This window comes from Bufo gargarizans, chromosome 1 (genome assembly GCF_014858855.1).
Source record: "Bufo gargarizans isolate SCDJY-AF-19 chromosome 1, ASM1485885v1, whole genome shotgun sequence".
Lineage (NCBI taxonomy): Eukaryota > Metazoa > Chordata > Amphibia > Anura > Bufonidae > Bufo > Bufo gargarizans.
The window spans coordinates 351,739,864-351,761,354 of NC_058080.1; the positions used below are offsets into that span (position 1 = coordinate 351,739,864).

A 21,491-nucleotide genomic window follows, 5' to 3' on the forward strand; every position below is an offset into this window, starting at 1 on the left:
GTGAAAAACATACAGTTGCAAGCAGTGTTTCTATGCCACCCTTGTCACTTTTCGAAAAGGGGCTGTGGTGAGGGAGGGGCCAGTGGTCCTGGCACATTTATCTTCATTTACACCAGTTTGGAGCTGGTTAGATTAGGTGCACAGACTGCCGTGGAGGATCATGAATTAGGCAGGGCAGGGGATATAAATCTCCTCATGCTGGATACCACTGTATGACCATAAACACAATGTGAACATAGCCTTACAGATTTTTTTTTCCATAAAAGTACATAAATCTGCTCAGCAGTATGACTTGCTAGACTGCACATATAATGTAACAGGTTCTCTTTAAAGGGGTAGTCCAGTTACAGAAAGTTGTCCCCTATTGACATGATAGGAGATAATTAGATTAGTGGGGTTCCTACTACTAGGACCCACATCGATTACAAGAACGGGGGCACGGTACCCCATGCCGCCCCCCTCACATGCACAAAGCCACTCCATTCATTTGTATGGGAGTTCGAGATAACTGAGTGCCGTATTCGGCTAGCTCCGGAAATTGGCAGCGTGCATCTTTTCCATTTCAAAAGGGCTCCATGGGGTACAGGGCCCCCATTCTCGTGTTCAGTAGAGGTTGGAGGAGTAAGACCCCTACCAATTTGTTATCCTCTATCCTGTGGATAGGGAACAACTTTCTGTAAATGGAATACCCCTTTAAGTCTCTAGAGGGTTAGCAAGTGCATACCTCATAGCAAACAGATAAGTGGATGTCAGCTCAGCCTTTGTTTTCTATCACATAAGGTGACATTTCCTGTTAATGTGAGTGAATCAGCTGAATTGTAGATGATGGAAGTGTAGTTGCTCAGCAGACACCCAGTGCATGCTACATAGTAAACAGCAATGTGCTGTCACTCATCTGAATATTACCGCCATCTGCACTGTAGTGGAATGCAGTCTATTGTTTGCTGTTAACCATTGCACAACAGGGAGAGGCCGACCACTGATGACTTCTGTCCACAGACTGCACACCATGTAGGCTCCAAGCATGATCTGAACCCAAGTCGGCTATTATTTACCTATGTGTGCTGTTTTGTACGCTGGCTTTTACTTACAAAACACTGATGTAAAACACTGACCGTGTGAAAGTCGGCAGCCTTCTCCGACACATGTCGTAGTTTTATTCCGGCCGCCTCTCGGCATGTTTGCTGTGCTGCTGCCAGAACTCTGGCCCGCCCCCATTATAGTAATCGGGGCCGGAGTGGACTTCTGGTGGCATGCGTGCACTAGCGGCAGCACGGATCCAGCAGGCTGTTCACCGCTAGTGTGAAAGTAGCCCAACTCCAGCAGCATACAATTATGGCACATACAGCTAAGGGTACTTTCACACTTGCGGCAGGATGGATCCAACAGGCTGGTCACCCTGTCGGATCCATTCTTCCGCTATTTCGCCGTGCAGCCGCTCTGTCCCCATTCACTATAATGGGGACGGGGGCGGAGCTCCGGTGCAGCACGGCAGTGCACGGCGAAAGGCCGCTGGACCAAAAGTCCTGCATGTCCGACTTTTTAGTCCGGCGGCCTCTCACCGCTCCGCCCCGTCCCTATTATAGTCAATGTAGATGGAACTGCGGTCCGGCGGCACGGCAAAATAGCGTAAGGACTGATCCAACAGGGTGAACAGCCTGTCGGAGCCGTCCTGCCGCCAGTGGGAAAGTACCCTTAGCTGTCCATGTGGAAGGTCAGCCACTGCTAAAGCCACAATTGTGAATCTCATGACTAAGACAGGTGTCCGATGCAACCAGAAGTTATCTGCAGCACATCTAAACAGTAAAATAAAATAAACAAAATCACCTGAAAATAGACGGTAGGTCCTTGAGTTCCACCTTTTCATACCTGTGTCTGCTCCCAGGAAGACAGAAGAACAGGTCTGCCGAGCTATGCTCTAATACATCCCTCCCCCTGTATAATGCATTACTGAAATGACAGCAGTGCCATGATGTAGCAATGAAAGCTGTAGAGCAGGGCTGGCCAACCTGTGGCTCTCCAGCTGTTGTAAAACTACAACTCCCACGATGCCCTGCTGTAGGCTGATAGCTGTAGACTGTCTGGGCATGCTGGGAGTTGTAGTTTTGCAGCAGCTGGAGAGCCGCAGGTTGGCCAGCCCTGCTGTAGAGAATGCTTAGGGCATGTTCACACCACGGGTTATGAAAACATGCTTTTAAAATCAGAACGGAATCCACCTGGATTTTAAAAACAGATTTTTTAAGGCACTTTCTTTTTGTGCAGTTTTGATGGAGTTTTTTTTGCCGGGACGTATACTTCAGTGCAAATCTGCATTCCTGCTGCGGATCTATGCAAAACAAACATTTTTTGGCGGCTTCCCATTCTATGAAATGCAAGATTCAGTGCCAAGATAGTACATGCCGCTTCTTTTTTCTTGCTGCTTCCCATTGAAACTGAAATTTGTCAGCACTTTATGTCGGTGAGACACGGATGACACACGGACAGCAAAAAACTGACACACAGACCACACATAGATCCTTAACGGGCTGCTTCATGGTTGCATCACTGACCAACTTTTCACAGATTTGAGCGTGGACACAGACGTGTGAATGTGGCTTAAGTGATCTAATGATCCACCTTTCCTGCAGGTGGATAGCACATGCTGTTCGCATTGATTCAGAAACAGCAGAACCCCTTTAACCACTTCAGCCCCGCTAGGTGAAACCCCCTTCATGACCAGAGCACTTTTTACACTTCGGCACTACACTACTTTCACCGTTTATCGCTCGGTCATGCAACTTACCATACAAATGAATTTTACCTCCTTTTCTTCTCACTAATAGAGCTTTCATTTGGTGGTATTTCATTGCTGCTGACATTTTTACTTTTTTTGTTATTAATCAAAATGTAACGATTTTTTTGCAAAAAAATGACATTTTTCACTTTCAGCTGTAAAATTTTGCAAAAAAAACAACATCCATATATAAATTTTTCGCCAAATTTATTGTTCTACATGTCTTTGATAAAAAAAAAAATGTTTGGGCAAAAAAAAAAAATGGTTTGGGTAAAAGTTATAGCATTTACAAACTATGGTACAAAAATGTGAATTTCCGCTTTTTGAAACAGCTCTGATTTTCTGAGCACCTGTCATGTTTCCTGAGGTTCTACAATGCCCAAACAGTAGAAAACCCCCACAAATGACCCCATTTCGGAAAGTAGACACCCTAAGGTATTCGCTGATGGGCATAGTGAGTTCATAGAACTTTTTATTTTTTGTCACAAGTTAGCGGAAAATGATGATGATTTTTATTTATTTATTTTTTCTTACAAAGTCTCATATTCCACTAACTTGCGACAAAAAATAAAAAATTCTAGGAACTCGCCATGCCCCTCACGGAATACCTTGGGGTGTCTTCTTTCCAAAATGGGGTCACTTGTGGCGTAGTTATACTGCCCTGGCAATTTAGGGGCCCAAATGTGTGAGAAGAACTTTGCAATCAAAATGTGTAAAAAATGACGGGTGAAATCCAAAAGGTGCACTTTGGAATATGTGCCCCTTTGCCCACCTTGGCAGCAAAAAAGTGTGACACATCTGGTATCGCCGTACTCAGGAGAAGTTGGGGAATGTGTTTTGGGGTGTCATTTTACATATACCCATGCTGGGTGAGAGAAATATCTTGGCAAAAGACAACTTTTCCCATTTTTTTATACAAAGTTGGCATTTGACCAAGATATTTTTCTCACCCAGCATGGGTATATGTAAAATGACACCCCAAAACACATTCCCCAACTTCTCCTGAGTACGGCGATACCAGATGTGTGACACTTTTTTGCAGCCTAGATGCGCAAAGGGGCCCAAATTCCTTCTAGGAGGGCATTTTTAGACATTTGGATCCCAGACTTCTTCTCACACTTTCGGGCCCCTAAAAAGCCAGGGCAGTATAAATACCCCACATGTGACCCCACTTTGGAAAGAAGACACCCCAAGGTATTCAATGAGGGGCATGGCGAGTTCCTAGAATTATTTTTTTTTTGCCTAAGTTAGCGGATATTGATTTTTTTTAGTTTTTTTCTCACAAAGTCTCACTTTCCGCTAACTTTGGACAAAAATTTCAATCTTTCATGGACTCAATATGCCCCTCACGGAATACCTTGGGGTGTCTTCTTTCCGAAATGGGGTCACTTGTGGGGTATTTATACTGCCCTGGCTTTTTAGGGGCCCTAAAGCGTGAGAAGAAGTCTGGAATATAAATGTCTAAAAATGTTTACGCATTTGGATTCCGTGAGGGGTATGGTGCGTCCATGTGAGATTTTATTTTTTGACACAAGTTAGTGGAATATGAGACTTTGTAAGAAAAAACAAAAACAAACAAATTTCCGCTAACTTGTGCCAAAAAAAATGTCTGAATGGAGCCTTACCAGGGGGGGGGGGGGGGGGTGATCAATGACAGGGGGTGATCAATGACAGGGGGGTGATCACCCATATCGACTCCCTGATCACCCCCTGTCACTGATCACCCCCCCTGTAAGGCTCCATTCAGACATCCGCATGATTTTTTACGGATCCATGGATACATGTATCGGATCCACAGAACGCATGCGGACGTCTGAATGGAGCTTTACAGGGGGGTTATCAATGACAGGGGGTGATCAGGGTAATCAGGGTGATCACCCCCCTGTCACTGATCACCCCCCCTGTAAGGCTCCATTCAGACATCCGCATGATTTTTTACGGATCCATGGATACATGTATCGGATCCACAGAACGCATGCGGACGTCTGAATGGAGCCTTACAGGGGGGTTATCAATGACAGGGGGTGATCAGGGTAATCAGGGTGATCACCCCCCTGTCACTGATCACCCCCCCTGTAAGGCTCCATTCAGACATCCGCATGATTTTTTACGGATCCATGGATACATGTATCGGATCCACAGAACGCATGCGGACGTCTGAATGGAGCCTTACAGGGGGGTTATCAATGACAGGGGGTGATCAGAGTAATCAGGGTGATCACCCCCCTGTCACTGATCACCCCCCCTGTAAGGCTCCATTCAGACATCCGCATGATTTTTTACGGATCCATGGATACATGTATCGGATCCACAGAACGCATGCGGACGTCTGAATGGAGCCTTACAGGGGGGTTATCAATGACAGGGGGTGATCAGGGTAATCAGGGTGATCACCCCCCTGTCACTGATCACCCCCCCTGTAAGGCTCCATTCAGACATCCGCATGATTTTTTACGGATCCATGGATACATGTATCGGATCCACAGAACGCATGCGGACGTCTGAATGGAGCCTTACAGGGGGGTTATCAATGACAGGGGGTGATCAGGGTAATCAGGGTGATCACCCCCCTGTCACTGATCACCCCCCCTGTAAGGCTCCATTCAGACATCCGCATGATTTTTTACGGATCCATGGATACATGTATCGGATCCACAGAACGCATGTGGACGTCTGAATGGAGCCTTACAGGGGGGTTATCAATGACAGGGGGTGATCAGGGTAATCAGGGTGATCACCCCCCTGTCACTGATCACCCCCCCTGTAAGGCTCCATTCAGACGTCCGCATGTGTTTTGCGGATCCGATCCATGTATCCATGGATCCGTAAAAATCATGCGGACGTCTGAATGGAGCCTTACAGGGGAGTGATCAATGACAGGGGGGTGATCAATGACAGGGGGGTGATCAGGGAGTGTATATGGGTGATCACCCGCCTGTCATTGATCACCCCCCTGTAAGGCTCCATTCAGACGTCCGTATGCTTTTTGCGGATCCGAAAAAATCATACGGATGTCTGAACGGAGCCTGACAGGGGGGTGATCAATGACAGGGCGGTGATCAATGACAGGGGGGTGATCAGGGAGTTTATATGGGGTGATCATGGGTGATCAGGGGTTTATAAGGGGTTAATAAGTGACGGGGGGGGGGGTGTAGTGTAGTGTGGTGTTTGGTGCGACTGTACTGACCTACCTGAGTCCTCTGGTGGTCGATCCTAACAAAAGGGACCACCAGAGGACCAGGTAGGAGGTATATTAGACGCTGTTATGAAAACAGCGTCTAATATACCTGTTAGGGGTTAAAAAATTCGGATCTCCAGCCTGCCAGCGAACGATCGCCGCTGGCATGCTGGAGATCCACTCGCTTACCTTCCGTTCCTGTGAGCGCGCGCGCCTGTGTGCGCGCGTTCACAGGAAATCTCGCGTCTCGCGAGATGACGCGCCGATGCGTGACTGTGCGCCAGCCTGCCACCTCCGGAACGCACATGTGCGTTAGGCGGTCCGGAGGTGGTTAAAGGAGTTGTCTTAAATGATCACTGACTTTTCACACAACTTTGCATAAATCAATAGTACAATCAACCATAAGAAACTTTGTAATATACCTTACCAGAGAGAAAGGTCTTAAAAGGTCTTATTCTAGAGTCATCGGCTGTTTCTTCCCCTTCTCTTTCTAAAATGCCTTTGTCTTTGAAAATCATGAGAAATCAGCCTTGGATGGCTTTCTTCTCACTAAGGGCTCTTTCACACAAACGAGTTTTCCACCCAGATGCGATGTGTGTAGCGAACGCATAGCATCCAGACTGATTCTTGACCCATTTGTTTTATTGGGTCATCTTTGCATTCAGGAAAAAAAAATATATATATTGCATCTGAGCAAAAAACACACACTCAGCCCAGACTGTTTCAACTTCTGCGCAAAACCATCAGTTTTTCCCTGAACAGACCCTGACTCATTCAGTATCACTCATGTGAAAGAGGATCAGATTACATTATCCCATTCAAGTCTATGTTGAGGGGAAGGAGTGAGCAGAAGCAGGACTCCAGGAGAGACACCAAAGAGACTACTGCAGCTAAATAGGAAGTTTATATCTCAGCCCAAGTGTTTTATTCACAACTATACAGGTCAGTACTTATCTGTAATTTCCTCCCTGATACTGGGACTGCTTTTGAATAAAGCCCCTTTCACACGAACAATACAGAATATGTCCGGATCTGTTCAGGAAAAACTGAAAGCTTTGCATGCAAGTGCGGTCAGTTTTGTCTGCGATTGTGTTCAGTGGTTCAGTTTTTTCACGTGGATGTCATCCATGCTTTTTTTTTATATTTGTGCCTCTTCTGTGTTTTGGACCCACTCCTGGTTTTGGCTTACAAATACTGTTGCAAAAATCCTACTGAAGTAATGATCATGTGAAAGAGGCCTTAGCTACACTTTAGAACAACTCCACAGAAATAATGTACCCAGTGATTAGCTGATCTCTGCAGGTCTGGCTTGCAAGCCCCCAATGATAACAGCTGATTGAACCTTGCAGGTGGTCACACAAATGCATTATTACCCTGTGCCAATTCAAAGCAATGGGTGACGATACCTGGGTGTGCCACTCTCGCTAACAGAAATCCCTTACATGTATGTTTGCATTAATAAGGCATAGGGACAGGGTTTCTCCAGGTATTCCAGTCAGAGATTCACTGTAAGGTCCCATGTAAATTACCATATTTTTGGGCACATCCAATCCACATTTTTTGCAGCTCGGATGCGAACCCATTAATTTCAATGGGGCTGCAAAAAATGCAGACAGCACAATGTTCCACCATACCGCAAAAAATATAGAATATGTCCTATTCTTGTCCGTATTGCTGACAAGAATACGCATTTTTAACATAGGGTGGGATATGCGGAATGGGAAAAGGTTGGTATCCATGTTTTGTGAACTGCAAAACGGATACGGTCTTGTGCATGGGGCCTAAAGTTTTCACTTTTAATATCACGCAAACCATCTAGAAAGTGGCTGTCAGAAGGCATTGGCATCATGCACACGACCATGCCGTTTTTTGCGGTCCGCAAATAACGGAAGCCGCCCGTGTGCCTTCCGCAATTTGCGGAACGGAACGGGCGGCCCATTGTACAAATGCCTATTCTTGTTCCCAAAACAGACAAGAATAGGACATGTTCTATTTTTTTTGTGGGCCCACAAACGGTGCAACAGATGCGGACAGCCCCAAGTGAATGGGTACGCATCCAAACCGAAAAAATGCGGCTTGGATGCGGACCCGAAAAACAGTCATGTGCATGAGGCCGTAGACTGATGTAGTCATCAGACTGACAACTACAGGTACGGTCTTCAGATATTCTCCTTAGGCCCCATGCACACGGCCGTGGAACCGTGGCCTGGATCCCTCCTGAGAGCAGGAGCGCACGGCGTCACTGGTTGCTATGACGCCGTGCGCTCCCTGCTGCCGCCGCAATGATATGATCTATACCAGTGTATTACTGTACTGTGCCGGCAGCAGGGAGCGCACGGCGTCATAGCAACCAGTGACACCGTGCGCTCCTGCTCTCAGGAGGGATCCAGGCCGCGGTTCCACGGCCCGCACACGGCTGTGAAACACGGCCGTGTGCATGGGGCCTTAGGCTATGTTCACAAGGCAGGGGAGGGTTGGTCTTCCAAAACTGCATCAAGAAACCCGAACGTGTGGCTACACCAACAGTTCTCCCATCAAACTAAAGTTTAAAGGGTCACTGGGTTTTCAAAAACTGTTGATATGTCATAGAGTCTCAGGACAGTGGTGAGAAGTGCTCGCTGCAGGGGACAGGATTGAGACAGGCCCACAGACTTTCTATTGAGTCTGTCCTGCTTCCTCTCCAGTAGTGAGGACAGAGAGCTTGATATGATAGCACTTCTCTCTCCTCCTTTTAGGGATTGGTGGGAGTCTCAGCACTCAGACCCCCATGATCAAAACTTTTGATGTGTCTCTATGACACATGAAGTCCTTTGAAAACTCAGTGTCCCTTTAAGAAGGGCACATACCGGTGTTACACTATAAAAAGCGAAGTCTATAAACTGCAAACTTTCATGACCAGGAGGGCAGAGGAACACAGGAACAAAACCTCTCCAGCTTGTTTGACTAGTTATGATTCCACCGAAACTCACCCTGCAGGCACTGAATGGGCAGAGTAAAGCTGCACTGGAGCTGGGCCTACGGGGGGCTTGTAGATGAGCTAGGTGATGGTCAGTGCACCAGGCCAGTCTGGGGGGCAGGTAACAGTGCAGGGTCACGTAGGCGCTCCCTGTGGTGCAGGTCCTGGAAGTACTAGATCTTTGGCATGTGCCTTGTGAGCAGCTTTTGTTCAGCTATTCTATTTGCATAGGGAGGGAATGTTTTTGAAGTGAAGCGGTCAACTGTGCTGCCCACAAGAAGTATACATAAGGGCGGAAAGCTCTACTCACTGCACACAAACTAAGGGGAGGGGGGGGGCAGTGCCTAACTCCTGAAGGGTTAAACACACAAGAATCTAAGTTAATAATCTATTCTCAAAATGTAAGATTTCGGGGTTAAACATTTTCTAGCCCTGGGGAAATGGATGGGACCTGACAGACTAAGCCCAAAATCTGCCCTTTAAGGCCTCTTTCACACTACAGTATGTTGAATTCAGTGTTTTGCGTTCCGTTTTTCACGGATCCGTTGTTCTGTTTTTTGCTTCCGTTGTGGTTCCGTTTCCGTTCCGTTTTTCCGTATGGCAAATACAGTAATTTCATATTAAAAATTGGGCTGGGCATAACATTTTCAATAGATGGTTCCGCAAAAAACGGAACGGAAACGGAAGACATACGGATGCATTTCCGTATGTGTTCCGTTTTTTTTGCGGACCCATTGACTTGAATGGAGCCACGGACTGTGATTTGCGGCCAAATATAGGACATGTTCTATCTTTTCAACGGAACGGAAAAACGGAAATACGGAAACGGAATACATTTCGTTTTTTTGCGGAACCATTGAAATTAATGGTTCCGTATACGGACCGTATACGGAACGCAAAAAACGGACCGTATACGGAACGCAAAAAACTGTAGTGTGAAAGAGGCCTAAGGACCCATTCATTTTCAATGGGTCCTGAAAAAAAACGGACAGCACAATGTCTGATTTTTTTTCAGGACCCATTGAAAATGAATGGGTCCAGATCTGTTCAGCAAAAAACGGAACAGATCAGGAAAGAAAAAACGGACGTGTGAATAGACCCTAAGACAGTGAATGAAAAAGTCTGGAGGCTCCCAGAAATGGAGATCATGGCCTCACAGACTTTCCACATTACACGCCGTATGACATGGCTGATAACATAGAACACTAGATTGGATTCAGCTGTGCTGCAAACAGGGAAGATACGCTTTACCTCCCAATGAAAGTCAAATAAGGAAACAATGCCAGAAGAGCAAATGTTAGCTTCCATCAGGTGACCTTCACAGATCTGCTGCTAACCTGGCACTTGGCAGCGTTCTTTGTGGCATTTTCATGGGCATTGCCAATTATTGTAAAGCGTTTTGGAGGGAGGAGGGGTATGGCACTCCTTTGAAAAATTGCATCATCCTGAGACTATTGTATTTTTCCCATAGGCTTCTCTATAAGACTCGAAAATGCACATGTTACAAAATATTGAATGCCACGAAAAACGCAAAAAACGCTAAGAAAATCAAGCTTTTAAAAATGCTGGAAAATCCAATGCATGTGATACAGGTGTAAAGAGCTTTTTCATGGTGAACTACAAGTCTGTTCTCTCGAATAGTTACAATCAGTTCAGGTGGGTTGAACTTGTCCCCCTGCTTTCCCAGATAAATCGGGCAACCCTTGACATGAAGATCAGTGTCACAGCGCAACACTGTATCCGATTGTCACCAGGGTCGTGATGAGACACCAACAGTCCAGAAGTGCCTGTCATCATAGACTAGGGATCAGCAACCTCCGGCACGGCAGCTGTTCTGAAACTACAACTCCCACAATCCTCCTTTCACTTCTTTGGGAGTTACAAGAACAGCCAAGCAAGTTTACATGCTGGGAGTTGTAGTTTCACAGCAGCTGGAGTGCCAAAGGCTTCTGATCCCTGTCATAGACAATAATGCAACATTTCTGCGATTTGGTTGTGGTTTTAGGCTGGGGCTACACTGCCATAGAAAGCTGTGCAATGTGTCTGCAACCTGCTGTGGTGAAACTATTTTATAGCTGTGATATAGCTATAAAATCTATTACAGATGACTCACATGATACTTACAGTCAATGAAGTAAAAGTTGTGCACGACTTGCAACCTGCAACTCAAAATCCATCACATCTGGATTTTTTGCAACTGTCATGTTGCAGTCACACGTCACACTGTGACACCATTGACAATCATTAGATCCCCCGTCGCAGTGCGGCCTCAGCCTAAGCTCCCCCGTCGCAGTGCGGCCTCAGCCTAAGCTCCCCCGTCGCAGTGCGGCCTCAGCCTAAGGCCCCTTTCACCCATCATTTCTGCGTTGTGTAAGAATCGCAGCCCATGTCCCATAGAAATGAATGGGGCATCAGTGAAAAATGCTTTGCATCCGGATGTAGTCTGGGGGCAATGGCCCTGATTTATCATACCTTCACTCCAGAATTCTGGCATCAAAAAGTCACAAAATAGAGCTTTTGCAACTTTTTTGCACTCGCTTGTGCATAACTTATGCAATTGCGCAAAAAATTGTGACTTTTTGCATGTGTACACCACTCACTGCAGTTTTGTAATATGGGTGGGAAAGTGGGCGTGGTTAGCTATGTTAATGAGTTTCACTCCAGACTTCTCAACTTTTAAAAAAAGTTTTAAATCTCACTCCAGGAGGAGAATGGAGTAGGAAAACTGGAATAGCTTTTCTATACATAAGTGTTAGGTTTAAGGACAAGGCAAATGTATCAAACAACCTGACACGATTGATAAATGTGGCACAAAGTATGCCAACACAGACTCGAGCAGAACGGAGTTCAAATATTCCCCCCAATGTGTTTCTCACTGATGGTTGCTAGGAGATGTTGTTTGTTAGTCTTCAGGTTTTTTTTTTCCACGCGTGTGAAAAACAGATCAAAACTTATTAGTCTACTTTCACACCTGCATTAGGTGCGGATCCGTCTGGTATCTGCACAGACGGATCCGCACCTATAATGCAAACGCTTGTATCCGTTCAGCACGGAGCCGTCTGCATAACTCAGTAAAAAAATAAAAAAAAGTAAGTGTAAGTCAATCCGTCCTGACTTACATTGAAAGTCAATGGGGGACGGATCCGTTTACAATTGCACCAATATTGTGTCAATGTAAACGGATCCGTCCCCATTGACTTACAATGCAAGTCAGGATGGATCTGTATGGCTCTGCACCGCCAGGCGGACACCAAAATGCTGTAAAGCAGCGTTTTGGTGTCCGCCTCCAGAAGGAATGGAGGTGGAACGGAGCCAAACTGATGCATTCTGAATGGATCCTTATCCCTTCAGAATGCATTGGGGCTGAACTGATCCGTTTTGGGCCGATTGTGAGAGCCCTGAAATGGATCTCACAGGCGGACCTAGAAGCGCCAGTGTGAAAGTAGCCTTACACTTGCATGGAAAAAACTGACACACTGAACGCAATCACAGACAAAACTGAATGAACTTGTTTGAAAAATGGTGCGAGTTTCACTGAACGCACCCTGACACAATCCGTATTGTGCGTGTGAAAGAGGCCTAAGACTTCACTCACACGAATGTTGTTTAGTTCCGCATCCAAGCTGCATTTTTGGCAGCTCGGATGCGGACCCATTCACTTTAATGGGGCTACAAAAGATGCAGACAACATTCCATTGCTGTCCGCATCCGTTGCTCCATTGCGAGGCACCGCGAAAAAAATAGAACATGTCCTATTCTTCTCCATTTTGCCCACACGAATAGGCATTTCTATTATGGGTGGCCTGGGCGGCAGCTGTGTATGGTGAATCCGCAAATTGCGGACGGATCCACAAAAACTAAAAATATATAATAATCTGTGTGACATTCGCGTTACATCCGTTTTTTTGCAGATCCATCTTTGTCCGCAAAATGGACAAGAATAGGACCTGTTGTATTTGTTTCCGGAATGGCCATGTGGACTTTCGGATATGGAATGCACACGGAGTAATTTCAGTTTTTTTGTGGACCCATTGAAGTGAATGGTTCCGAAAAAACTAGAATGGACACAGACTACACAGTAAAAATACGTTTGGTTGCATGAGCCCTAAAAGGAAAGAGGGTCTCCTACCTGGTGAGGTCGGGCAGCTCCGGTGCTCTCTCTACAGGTGTCTCCAGTCACTGTGCATTTCCTGGTATCGCCTCAGACTCTCCGCCAGGTTAACCCTGTCTGTGCTGCACTTTAACCCCTTCATCGCGGACCCGCTGTCAGCCTCACAAGCTACACAGTGAATGGCTGCAGGAGGTTTTATTGAATTACCTCACATCTCTACAGAAAGTGAACGCGAAGGGACGCGCACATATGTATTACTATTATTATTATCGGGCACTTGACAGAAGTACATGAACTATGTCTGCCGCCGTCAGGGCTGTACACGAGTCACACTGCAATACTGCTGTCATGCTTCCACTCAATAACTCTTTCAATACTTTGTCGGGAACTCTTTTTGCCAGTAGCAATGATGGCGGTCACTGTCTCCCAAGCTCCGCCCTATAGGAAGAGGGAACCCTTCTGACTAGTGACGTAAAGCGCTGCAGAACGTAATGACGTAAGAGGCAAGACCTCCGGCGAAGCTGTCAAGAGAACGGTAGAGAGGCTAGTGGAGGATGGAGGAGCCCGAGGAAGATGAGGGGTGTGCGGAGAGCCCGGAGCGGGCGGCCGGGGAGTCCACGGCCGAGCTTGGGGAAGGTGAGTACTTCCTAGGGGTTGGAGCACGTATCGGCTCACAGCGGAGTGGACTATGGAGGGGCACCTCCTGGATTCATGTATTGTAGCCATCTCTATGTCCTGTCTGATATCTGTGTGTCTCTACCCTCTCTCTTGTTATTGTGATGACAGGATCAACATAATCCCAAAGTGTGTGTGTGTATATATATATATATATATATATATATATATATATATATATTGCAATAATTGTGAAAGTGTACACAGCTTATTATTATTTATTATTATTATTATTATTATTATTAATAATAATTATATATATTTTTTTTCAATAATTGCAAAAGTGTACACAGCGTTAATTGTTGCATTAGACTTTTTTGATTAATTGGCTCCAGTAAAGCCGTTTGAGGCAATGTGCATGCGCTGGACTTTAGCAGACGCAGGCGCCTCTACTTTGAGTTCCTTGCTTATAGTGCATGCATGTTGGTTTTACTCTCCACTGAGTCTGGACCCAGTGTAATTGGGTGCCTGTGTAGTCTTGTACTTAGATTCCCACCACGTTTTAGGCTTCGTTCACATCACCGTTCAGCCTTTCCGTTCTCCTGCTCCGTTTAGGGGCAGGAGAACGGAAAGGACGGATAAGCACACAACTGACGCCAAACTGAGTCAAACGGAGCGCTTAGGACCCCATAGACTATAATGGGGTCCGTTATGTTTCCGCTCAGAAGATGATTTTTAAGTGGAGACAAAAGTCCTGTATGCACAACTTTTGTCTCCGCTTAAAAATCATCTTCTGAGTGGAAACATAACGGACCCCATTATAGTCTATGGCGTCCTCAGGCTCCGTTTGACTAAGTTTGGCGTCAGTTATGTGCTTATCCGTCCTTTCCGTTCTCCTAAACGGAGTAGGAGAACGGAAAGGCTTAACGATGATGTGAACGAAGTTACTACTCTAGACCAGGGATGCCCAACCTGCACCCCTCCAGCTCTTGTAAAACTACAACTCCCAGTATGCTCTAATAGCTGTAGGCTGTCCAGGCATGTTGGGAGTTGTAGTTTTGCAACAGCTGAGGCTCGCAGGTTGGGCATCCCTGCTCTAGACCATTCCCACAACGTAGCACACGTACGCACAATTCTAAATGTATGGCTCTTTCCCCAGTGATGTCCCCTGTACCAGATGGAAATTAGAGCAGCCATGCCTACTGGGTGTTACCAGAGCTCCTAAGTGTCCAGCACATTCAGCGCTAATCTGCGACGTCCTACACAGGCCATGCTGCAGTGAACCAGCGCTTGCTCAGTGTAAATTTTCAGTTGTGGGCAGAGAATTCAATTTCCTTCCTGAGCATGTGTCAGTCCCCATTTAACATACGTAGGCTGTGTCCACATCATGTTTTGGTTCCACGTTTAAAGGGGGTAGCTCATCTCAGGAATTAGTGACCTATCGCTAGGATATGCCACCAATGACATAGGTGTGGTTCCCACCTCTGGGACCTGCTCCCACCTCCAGAACACAAGCGTGGCTATCCTCCATTACCTTCTATGAAAGTTCCGAAAATTGCCAATTGCTACCTCAGCTATTTCAGGCTGTTCCATAGAGGTGACTGGAGAGGCGGCCGTGCATGCGCAGTGTGTTTGCCATTCACTTCTATGGGACTGCACTTGGCTGTTTTCAGGGCTCCCATAGAAGTTAATGGAGAGCATGTGCTGTCAGTTCTCCTTCGCTTTTGGGTCCCGATTCCGTGCAATTTCAGGGCTCCGTTCTGTCACCTGTCTGACATTGGTGGCATATCCTAGCAATATGTCACCAATTCCTAAAATGAGACATCCACTTTAACATATACACCTCCGACACCATAGGGTTCCAATGTAAAGAACAAAAAAATAAAAATCCATTCATCTGTTTTTTTTTTTTTTGCGGTGTGGACCGATTACAGACCCATTTAAGTCTAAATCTGGATCCATCTGTGGCAGCCGCATGAACGTTGCCTGTGCATTGGGGACTGCAAATTGCGGCTGTGCATGAGGCCTTAGTTTGAAATCTTTCTGTGGGATGTCTCCAGCCCTAGTCATAGCGTTGTACAAGCTGTTAATAGCAATGCCAAGTTTAATTTCATGTGTGAAGAAATGGAAAGAAGACTAGAGATTGTAATCTGAAGAGTGCTGACCGGTGGCCTTTTCCAGTGTAGAGCATCTCTGCATTGGGTTGCACAGGACGTAATTGGGCAGCAGAGCTTGCTCTCTGCACATGCGGCTTAGCAGAGTGTACAGATTGTATATGGAGATGATGTCATCAGCCGATTAATCTTTCATACTCCCCCCTCTCGGAGACTAAATCCAGCCACTGCCATCCTGAACTTCCCCTCCTAAATCTGTCTAATCCCCCTCATCTGCTCTCTTGTGCTTATGGGCAGAAGGCAATAACGGGGTTTCATTAAAGGAACAAATTAAGGGTTTTCCTGAGCAGAGGCAGTGAACCTGATTTCTCTGCATGATGAGTCAACCTAATGTCAATGGTTTAGCTACGGTAGGTTTTGTTGTGGGACGTGAGAAAAAGACCACCTTAAGAACATCTTTGGAAGGGCGCTGCATTACATGCTCACACAAAGGTAGCTCAGGCTAGTGCACATATAGAATATTAACTGGTATGTGGGATTAAAAGACATAGGTGCTCCGCCCAACATCCAAACCCACTCAGCTCGTATGCCCTGGCAAACCCGATTTCTCCATTCACATCAATCGATGTGGATGAATATAATCATTGCCGGAATTTTTTATTTTTTTTTTTATATACAAAGTGTTTGCCAAAACATATGAACACTGCCCCTCAGCTCATAAGCCTCAGCAAACGTATCTTTTTTACTGCAGAGGAGAAATCTCGTCTTGCAGCGCCACATACACCGACTTTTGTGTAATCTGACAGCAGCGCAATGCTTCTGTCAGAAAGCACATCAGTGCTGCAGCTGGTTGATCGGTTGGTCCACCTAGAAGGTAAAAAAATAAAAAATAAAATAAAAAACAGGCCGCAACGCAATAAATGTATTAACAATAACTTTAGATAAAATTTGAAACAGAACATTTCTCTCAATTTCACCACGAGCAGTTCTTCGTTACACAAGGCAGCCCTCTCCCCCCTTGCAAGACGGGTGGTAACGAGCTGTTGGGGGAAGCCCCGGCTACTAGGTCGCACGGTGCCACAGCAGCCAATCTGTTCTAAAAACAAATGCCTGAAGAGGGGCACACTTGTGTAAAAATTGTCCACATAAAGATGGTACCCCTTGCCAAATAAGGGTGACACAAAGTCCCAGACTGTCTTCCCACTGCTCCCCAGGTAGTCAGGCCAACCGACCGACTCCAGGGTCTGATCTTTACCCTCATAAACTCGAAAATTGTGTGTATAGCCTGTGGCCCTTTCACAGAGCTTATACAATTTGACCCCATACCGGACGCGCTTGCTTGGGATGTATTGTTTGAAGACAAGGCGCCCGGTAAAATGTATAAGGGACTCGTCTATGCAGATGTTTTGCTCAGGGGTATACAAATCTGCAAATTTGGTGTTAAAGTGGTCTATGAGGGGCCGAATTTTGTGGAGCCGGTCAAAAGCTGGGTGGCCTCTGGGACGAGAGGTGCTGTTGTCACTAAAGTGCAGAATGGTCTCAAATAGTGTCCTGGGCATGTGATGAATTGGGGTCGTGGACCAATATGACCGCAATTCATGCTTTTTTTGTCAGGCCCATGTTGAGGAGAAGGCCCAGAAAAGTTTTAAATTCGGAAACTTGGACCGGTTTCCACCGGAAAGACTGGCATAAAAGCTTCCCGGCGGCTATAAATTGAGTGGCATACCGGTTTGTTTTTGCCACGACTAAGTCCAAGAGCTCCGCAGTAAAGAACAGCTGAAAAACCCCAGTAACGATCCGATCTAAGCGGTCTCAACACGAACTCCAGACTGGGCGGTGAAAGGGGGAACTACTGGTGCGGCTGAAGTTGGGGGCTGCCAATCAGGGTTTGCCAACACCTCAGGGGCTCTACGGGCCTGTCTGTGCGGTGGCTGCGACGGGGGAACTAATGCACGTGCCACCGTACCAGCTTCAACTGCCCTTCTGGTGCTCGCCACTTCACCATGTTCTACGGCAGTGCTGGTACTAGGTCCAGGATGGGCTGCGCTGCTGGTGTATGTCTCACCACGTAATCCGACAGCGCCAGCCCCACTCTGCTGCCCTTGAAGCGGATCCTGTGCAATCTGTGGTCTAGCAACACAGGGTCGGGTACGCCTGGTGGTATCAGGGACCTCAACCTCATAGTCCGAACTTTGGGTCAGACTGCCACTGCTTTCTACAGGTTCGTATTCTGACCCGCTGGATTCGTCAGATGAGGGTTCCCACTCCTCATCCGACTGGGTCAGAAGCCTGTAGGCCTCTTTAGAAGAATACCCCTTACTTGCCATTTGGTCAACTAAATTTAGGGGGTATTCGATGAGAATACCCAAGAAAAAAAAGCAAGCCTGTCTTACAAATGGGAGGCTAGCGAAGTACAGGAAGCCGCTGCGATTGATAAAAAAAATAATCAGTTTTGATTTTTTTATTTATTGCCGCAGCACTTGTGAAGTGATTGTGCAGTGATAAAAAATAAATACATTTTTTGTCACTACGGCGGGGTGGGCGTGGGTGAACGCACGTGTGGGCGACCGATCAGGCCTGATCGGGCAAACACTGCGTTTTGGGTGGAGGGCGAACTAAGGTGACACTAATACTACTATAGATCTGACTGTGATCAGTTCTGATCACTTACAGATACTATAAAAGTACAAAAGCTGATTAGCGATACGCTAATCAGCGAATAAGTGACTGCGGTGTGCTGGGCGCTAACCGATGCTAACTACCTAACAAAGGGGCTTAAACTAGCCTAAAACCTAACCGTCAATACTAGTGAGAAAAAGTGACAGTTTACACTGATCACTTTTTTCCCTTTCACTAGTGATTGACAGGGGTGATCAAGGGGTTAATTGGGGTGATGGGTGGGTGATCTGGGGGCTAAGTGTAGTGTTTGGTGTGTACTCACTGTGATGTGTGCTCCTCTGCTGGGACTAACTGATGAAAAGGACCAGCAGAGGAGCACAGAAGCCATTTAACACATTATATTTATAAATATATGGTGTTATATGGATTCTGATTCGATTATTTAAAAGTCACCAACCTGCCAGCGATGATCATTGGCTGGCAGGCTGGTGATGAACTTTCCTGAGGAGGTTAAAAGTGACCCTCCTGTTCCAGAATAAAATTAATGTAACTGGGGAACAAACAGAACACTGACCGATAACCGGTGGCTTGCATTTCATGTTTGGAGCTGCAGATCTTTTAATTTCCGACCTCCTCTTCTGCCATCCAAAATGGCTGCACTGCTTTGTAGTCTTCCTGATGCAACCTGTACATCTGCGGTCCTAGATGCTTCCAGCTTGTCCAGCCCTGCTCTTAACACAACATCGCACATGGGCTAATTACCTGTGCCATGCACAGTATTATTCTATGGCGGCCACTGCTGTTGAGTCAAGCCCTATGCCTGGCAGTCTCCGAATGAATTGGGTAACCAACTAGAGTGGATGTCCCCTTCTATGATTGTTGTAATGTGCATTACAGACGAGCTGCCAGTACTCAGCCCCGGAGTTGTGTATTGCTAAGGCCTCATGCACACGACCTTTGTTTGTGTCCGCATCCGAGCCGCCGTTTTGGCTGCTCGGATGCGGACCCATTCACTTCAATGGGGCCGCAAAAGATGCAGACAGCACTCTGTGTGCTGTCCGCATCCGTGGTTCCGTTTGGCGGCCCCGCTAAAAAAAAAATATAACCTGTCCTATTCTTGTCCACGCTTTGCGGACAAGAATAGGCATTTATATTGCCGGCGCCCGTTCCATTCCGCAAATTGCGGAAGGCAACACGGACAGCTTCCTTTTTTTGCACACTGCAAAAAACGGCACGGCCGTGTGCATGAGGCCTAAGGCTACTTCCACACTAGCGTTTCAATTCCGCTGTTGAGATCCGTCATAGGGTCTCAATACTGGAGAAAAACGCTTCTCTTTTGTTCCCATTCATTGTCAAGGGGGACAAAACTGAACCAAACGGAATGCACCAGATTGATTTCCTTTCCGTCTGATTGCACTTCTATCGCAGACAGAATAACTCTGCAAGCAGCGTTTTTCTGTCCGCAATGTGATGCGGAGCAAGATGGATCCATCCTGACTCACAATGTAAGTCAATGGGGACGGATCCTTTTTCTGAAACCGAAAAGTGATCCATCCCCTATTGACTTGCAATGGTGTTCATGACGGATCCGTCATGGCTATAGGAGACATAATACAAACTGATCCATTTACAATGGATGCATGCGGTTGTATTATGGTAATGGAAGCGTTTTTGCAGATCCAAGACTGAGGCACAAAAAACGCTAGTGTGAAAGTAGCCCAAGTCCTTTTTTTGTTTTTTACATTGTCTTTCATCTAGAAGTTTATATGAACAAGACGAATTCATCCTTTTTTTATTAGTGCAAAGATAGGATACAAAAATGTATATGACTTCACTTGTCTTCAGGTTTTGCACTAATGGGTGTTTCCGTTTTCTATATTAATAGATGTCATTGGAAAGAGAGCGGCTTCAGAGGTAAGAATTCTGTTGTGCATAAGTGTGTATTCATGGGCCATATAGGGTTAAAGGGGTTGTCCTGGCGCTCCGTTGTTACCGTAACCTCTATTTTAGTGAATTGGAGCTGTGTGAATCTGCATAGCAGATCGAGTTACCCTGCCTCCGTAATGCCTGCTATGAGCAGGTGCAGGTTTGCACCTTTTTATTTTGGCATTTTCTGTTTTTAAATTTGTTGAAACATGTCTGACCACGCCCTCCATCTTAACCCCTCCCACTTATATGGCAGAACACTGGCGCAGATCAGTTGATAAATACCCACGATAGTTTTTTGTTGCATAGGCTTAGAGGGAAATTTAATCTGAAGTGTGCTAGCATAAGATGCACTAAATGTATTAGGAGGCACACACCTCTGGTCCATCTGTGTGTATCAGTAAATTAAATTTATACCTGCTAAAGTTTCATCATCATTTGACTCTAAAAGGTGAACAGGAAAGTTCAAAATGACAACGAGGCTATGTGCGAGAAATGTGGCGGAAAATGTGTTAATATATTCCTTCCATAGTGGTTGACAATTTCCAGTTATCTTCTCAGCAGCTAACAACTTTCACTATCATGCTGACAGCGCTCTTATATGGGTTTCCAAGATTTGGTCTGTTTTTAGTTTGGCCCCATAGCATGTTTGACCTGAAAAAAAAAAAATCATACTCCCTGGCTCCCTTCAGCAGCCAATGGCAGGCGAGGACGAGCCTCCCTAACATTGCGAGGGGCGCTAGGGAGGCTGGTCCCCCACATGCCATGTTTTCATCCAGGCACGGGGAGAAGCGGCAGTGCAGGGACCAGGGACCTGAGTAAGTATATTCAGCGTGGGGGCCCAGTCTACGGGGGGCTTTTTATTTATTTTTAGGATTGGATAACCCCTTTAAGGCATCTATTGGATGCCCTAAAGCCGTGTTTCTCAACTCCAGTCCTCAGGGCCCACCTACCGTTTATGATTTGAGAATATCCCACCTGATGCACGGACACCAATTATATCACCTGCTCAATACTAATCTTGAAAAACATGACCAGCAGGTGGGCCCCGAGAACCAGACTTGAGGAACACCGAAGTCAGCAGGTGCTAATACGTACAGACTCTTTCCCTGTATGGAAATGATGGGCCATTCCCCACACCTTCCTTACTAATGTGATGTGCTTGTTGCTGTGTGCTCACTCTAGGCCCATCAGCCAAG

General features: G+C 46.2%; 2 protein-coding genes across 10 annotated transcripts in view; one reads left to right on the forward strand and one right to left on the reverse strand.

The window, feature by feature from the left end:
• TJP3 (tight junction protein 3) overlaps positions 1–13,409 on the reverse strand; it is a 108,749-nt gene extending 95,340 nt beyond the window's left edge. For 2 of the 3 annotated variants that reach the window (XM_044268652.1, XM_044268658.1), the window contains exon 1: positions 13,037–13,409. The gene's annotated coding sequence lies outside the window, so the exon portion shown is untranslated. Of the gene's footprint in view, positions 1–1,827; positions 1,910–13,036 lie in introns of those variants that run through there. The other variant, XM_044268666.1, reaches the window with a different exon arrangement.
• A 106-nt stretch (positions 13,410–13,515) lies between these two features.
• Positions 13,516–21,491, forward strand: part of PIP5K1C (phosphatidylinositol-4-phosphate 5-kinase type 1 gamma) — a 99,311-nt gene continuing 91,335 nt past the window's right edge. For 6 of the 7 annotated variants that reach the window (XM_044268690.1, XM_044268699.1, XM_044268677.1 and 3 more), the window contains exons 1-2: positions 13,516–13,654; positions 20,252–20,280. In XM_044268690.1, the coding sequence (XP_044124625.1) occupies positions 13,573–13,654; positions 20,252–20,280 (111 nt within the window). In that variant the 5' untranslated portion in view covers positions 13,516–13,572. The remainder of the gene's footprint in view (positions 13,655–20,251; positions 20,281–21,491) is intronic. The other variant, XM_044268725.1, reaches the window with a different exon arrangement.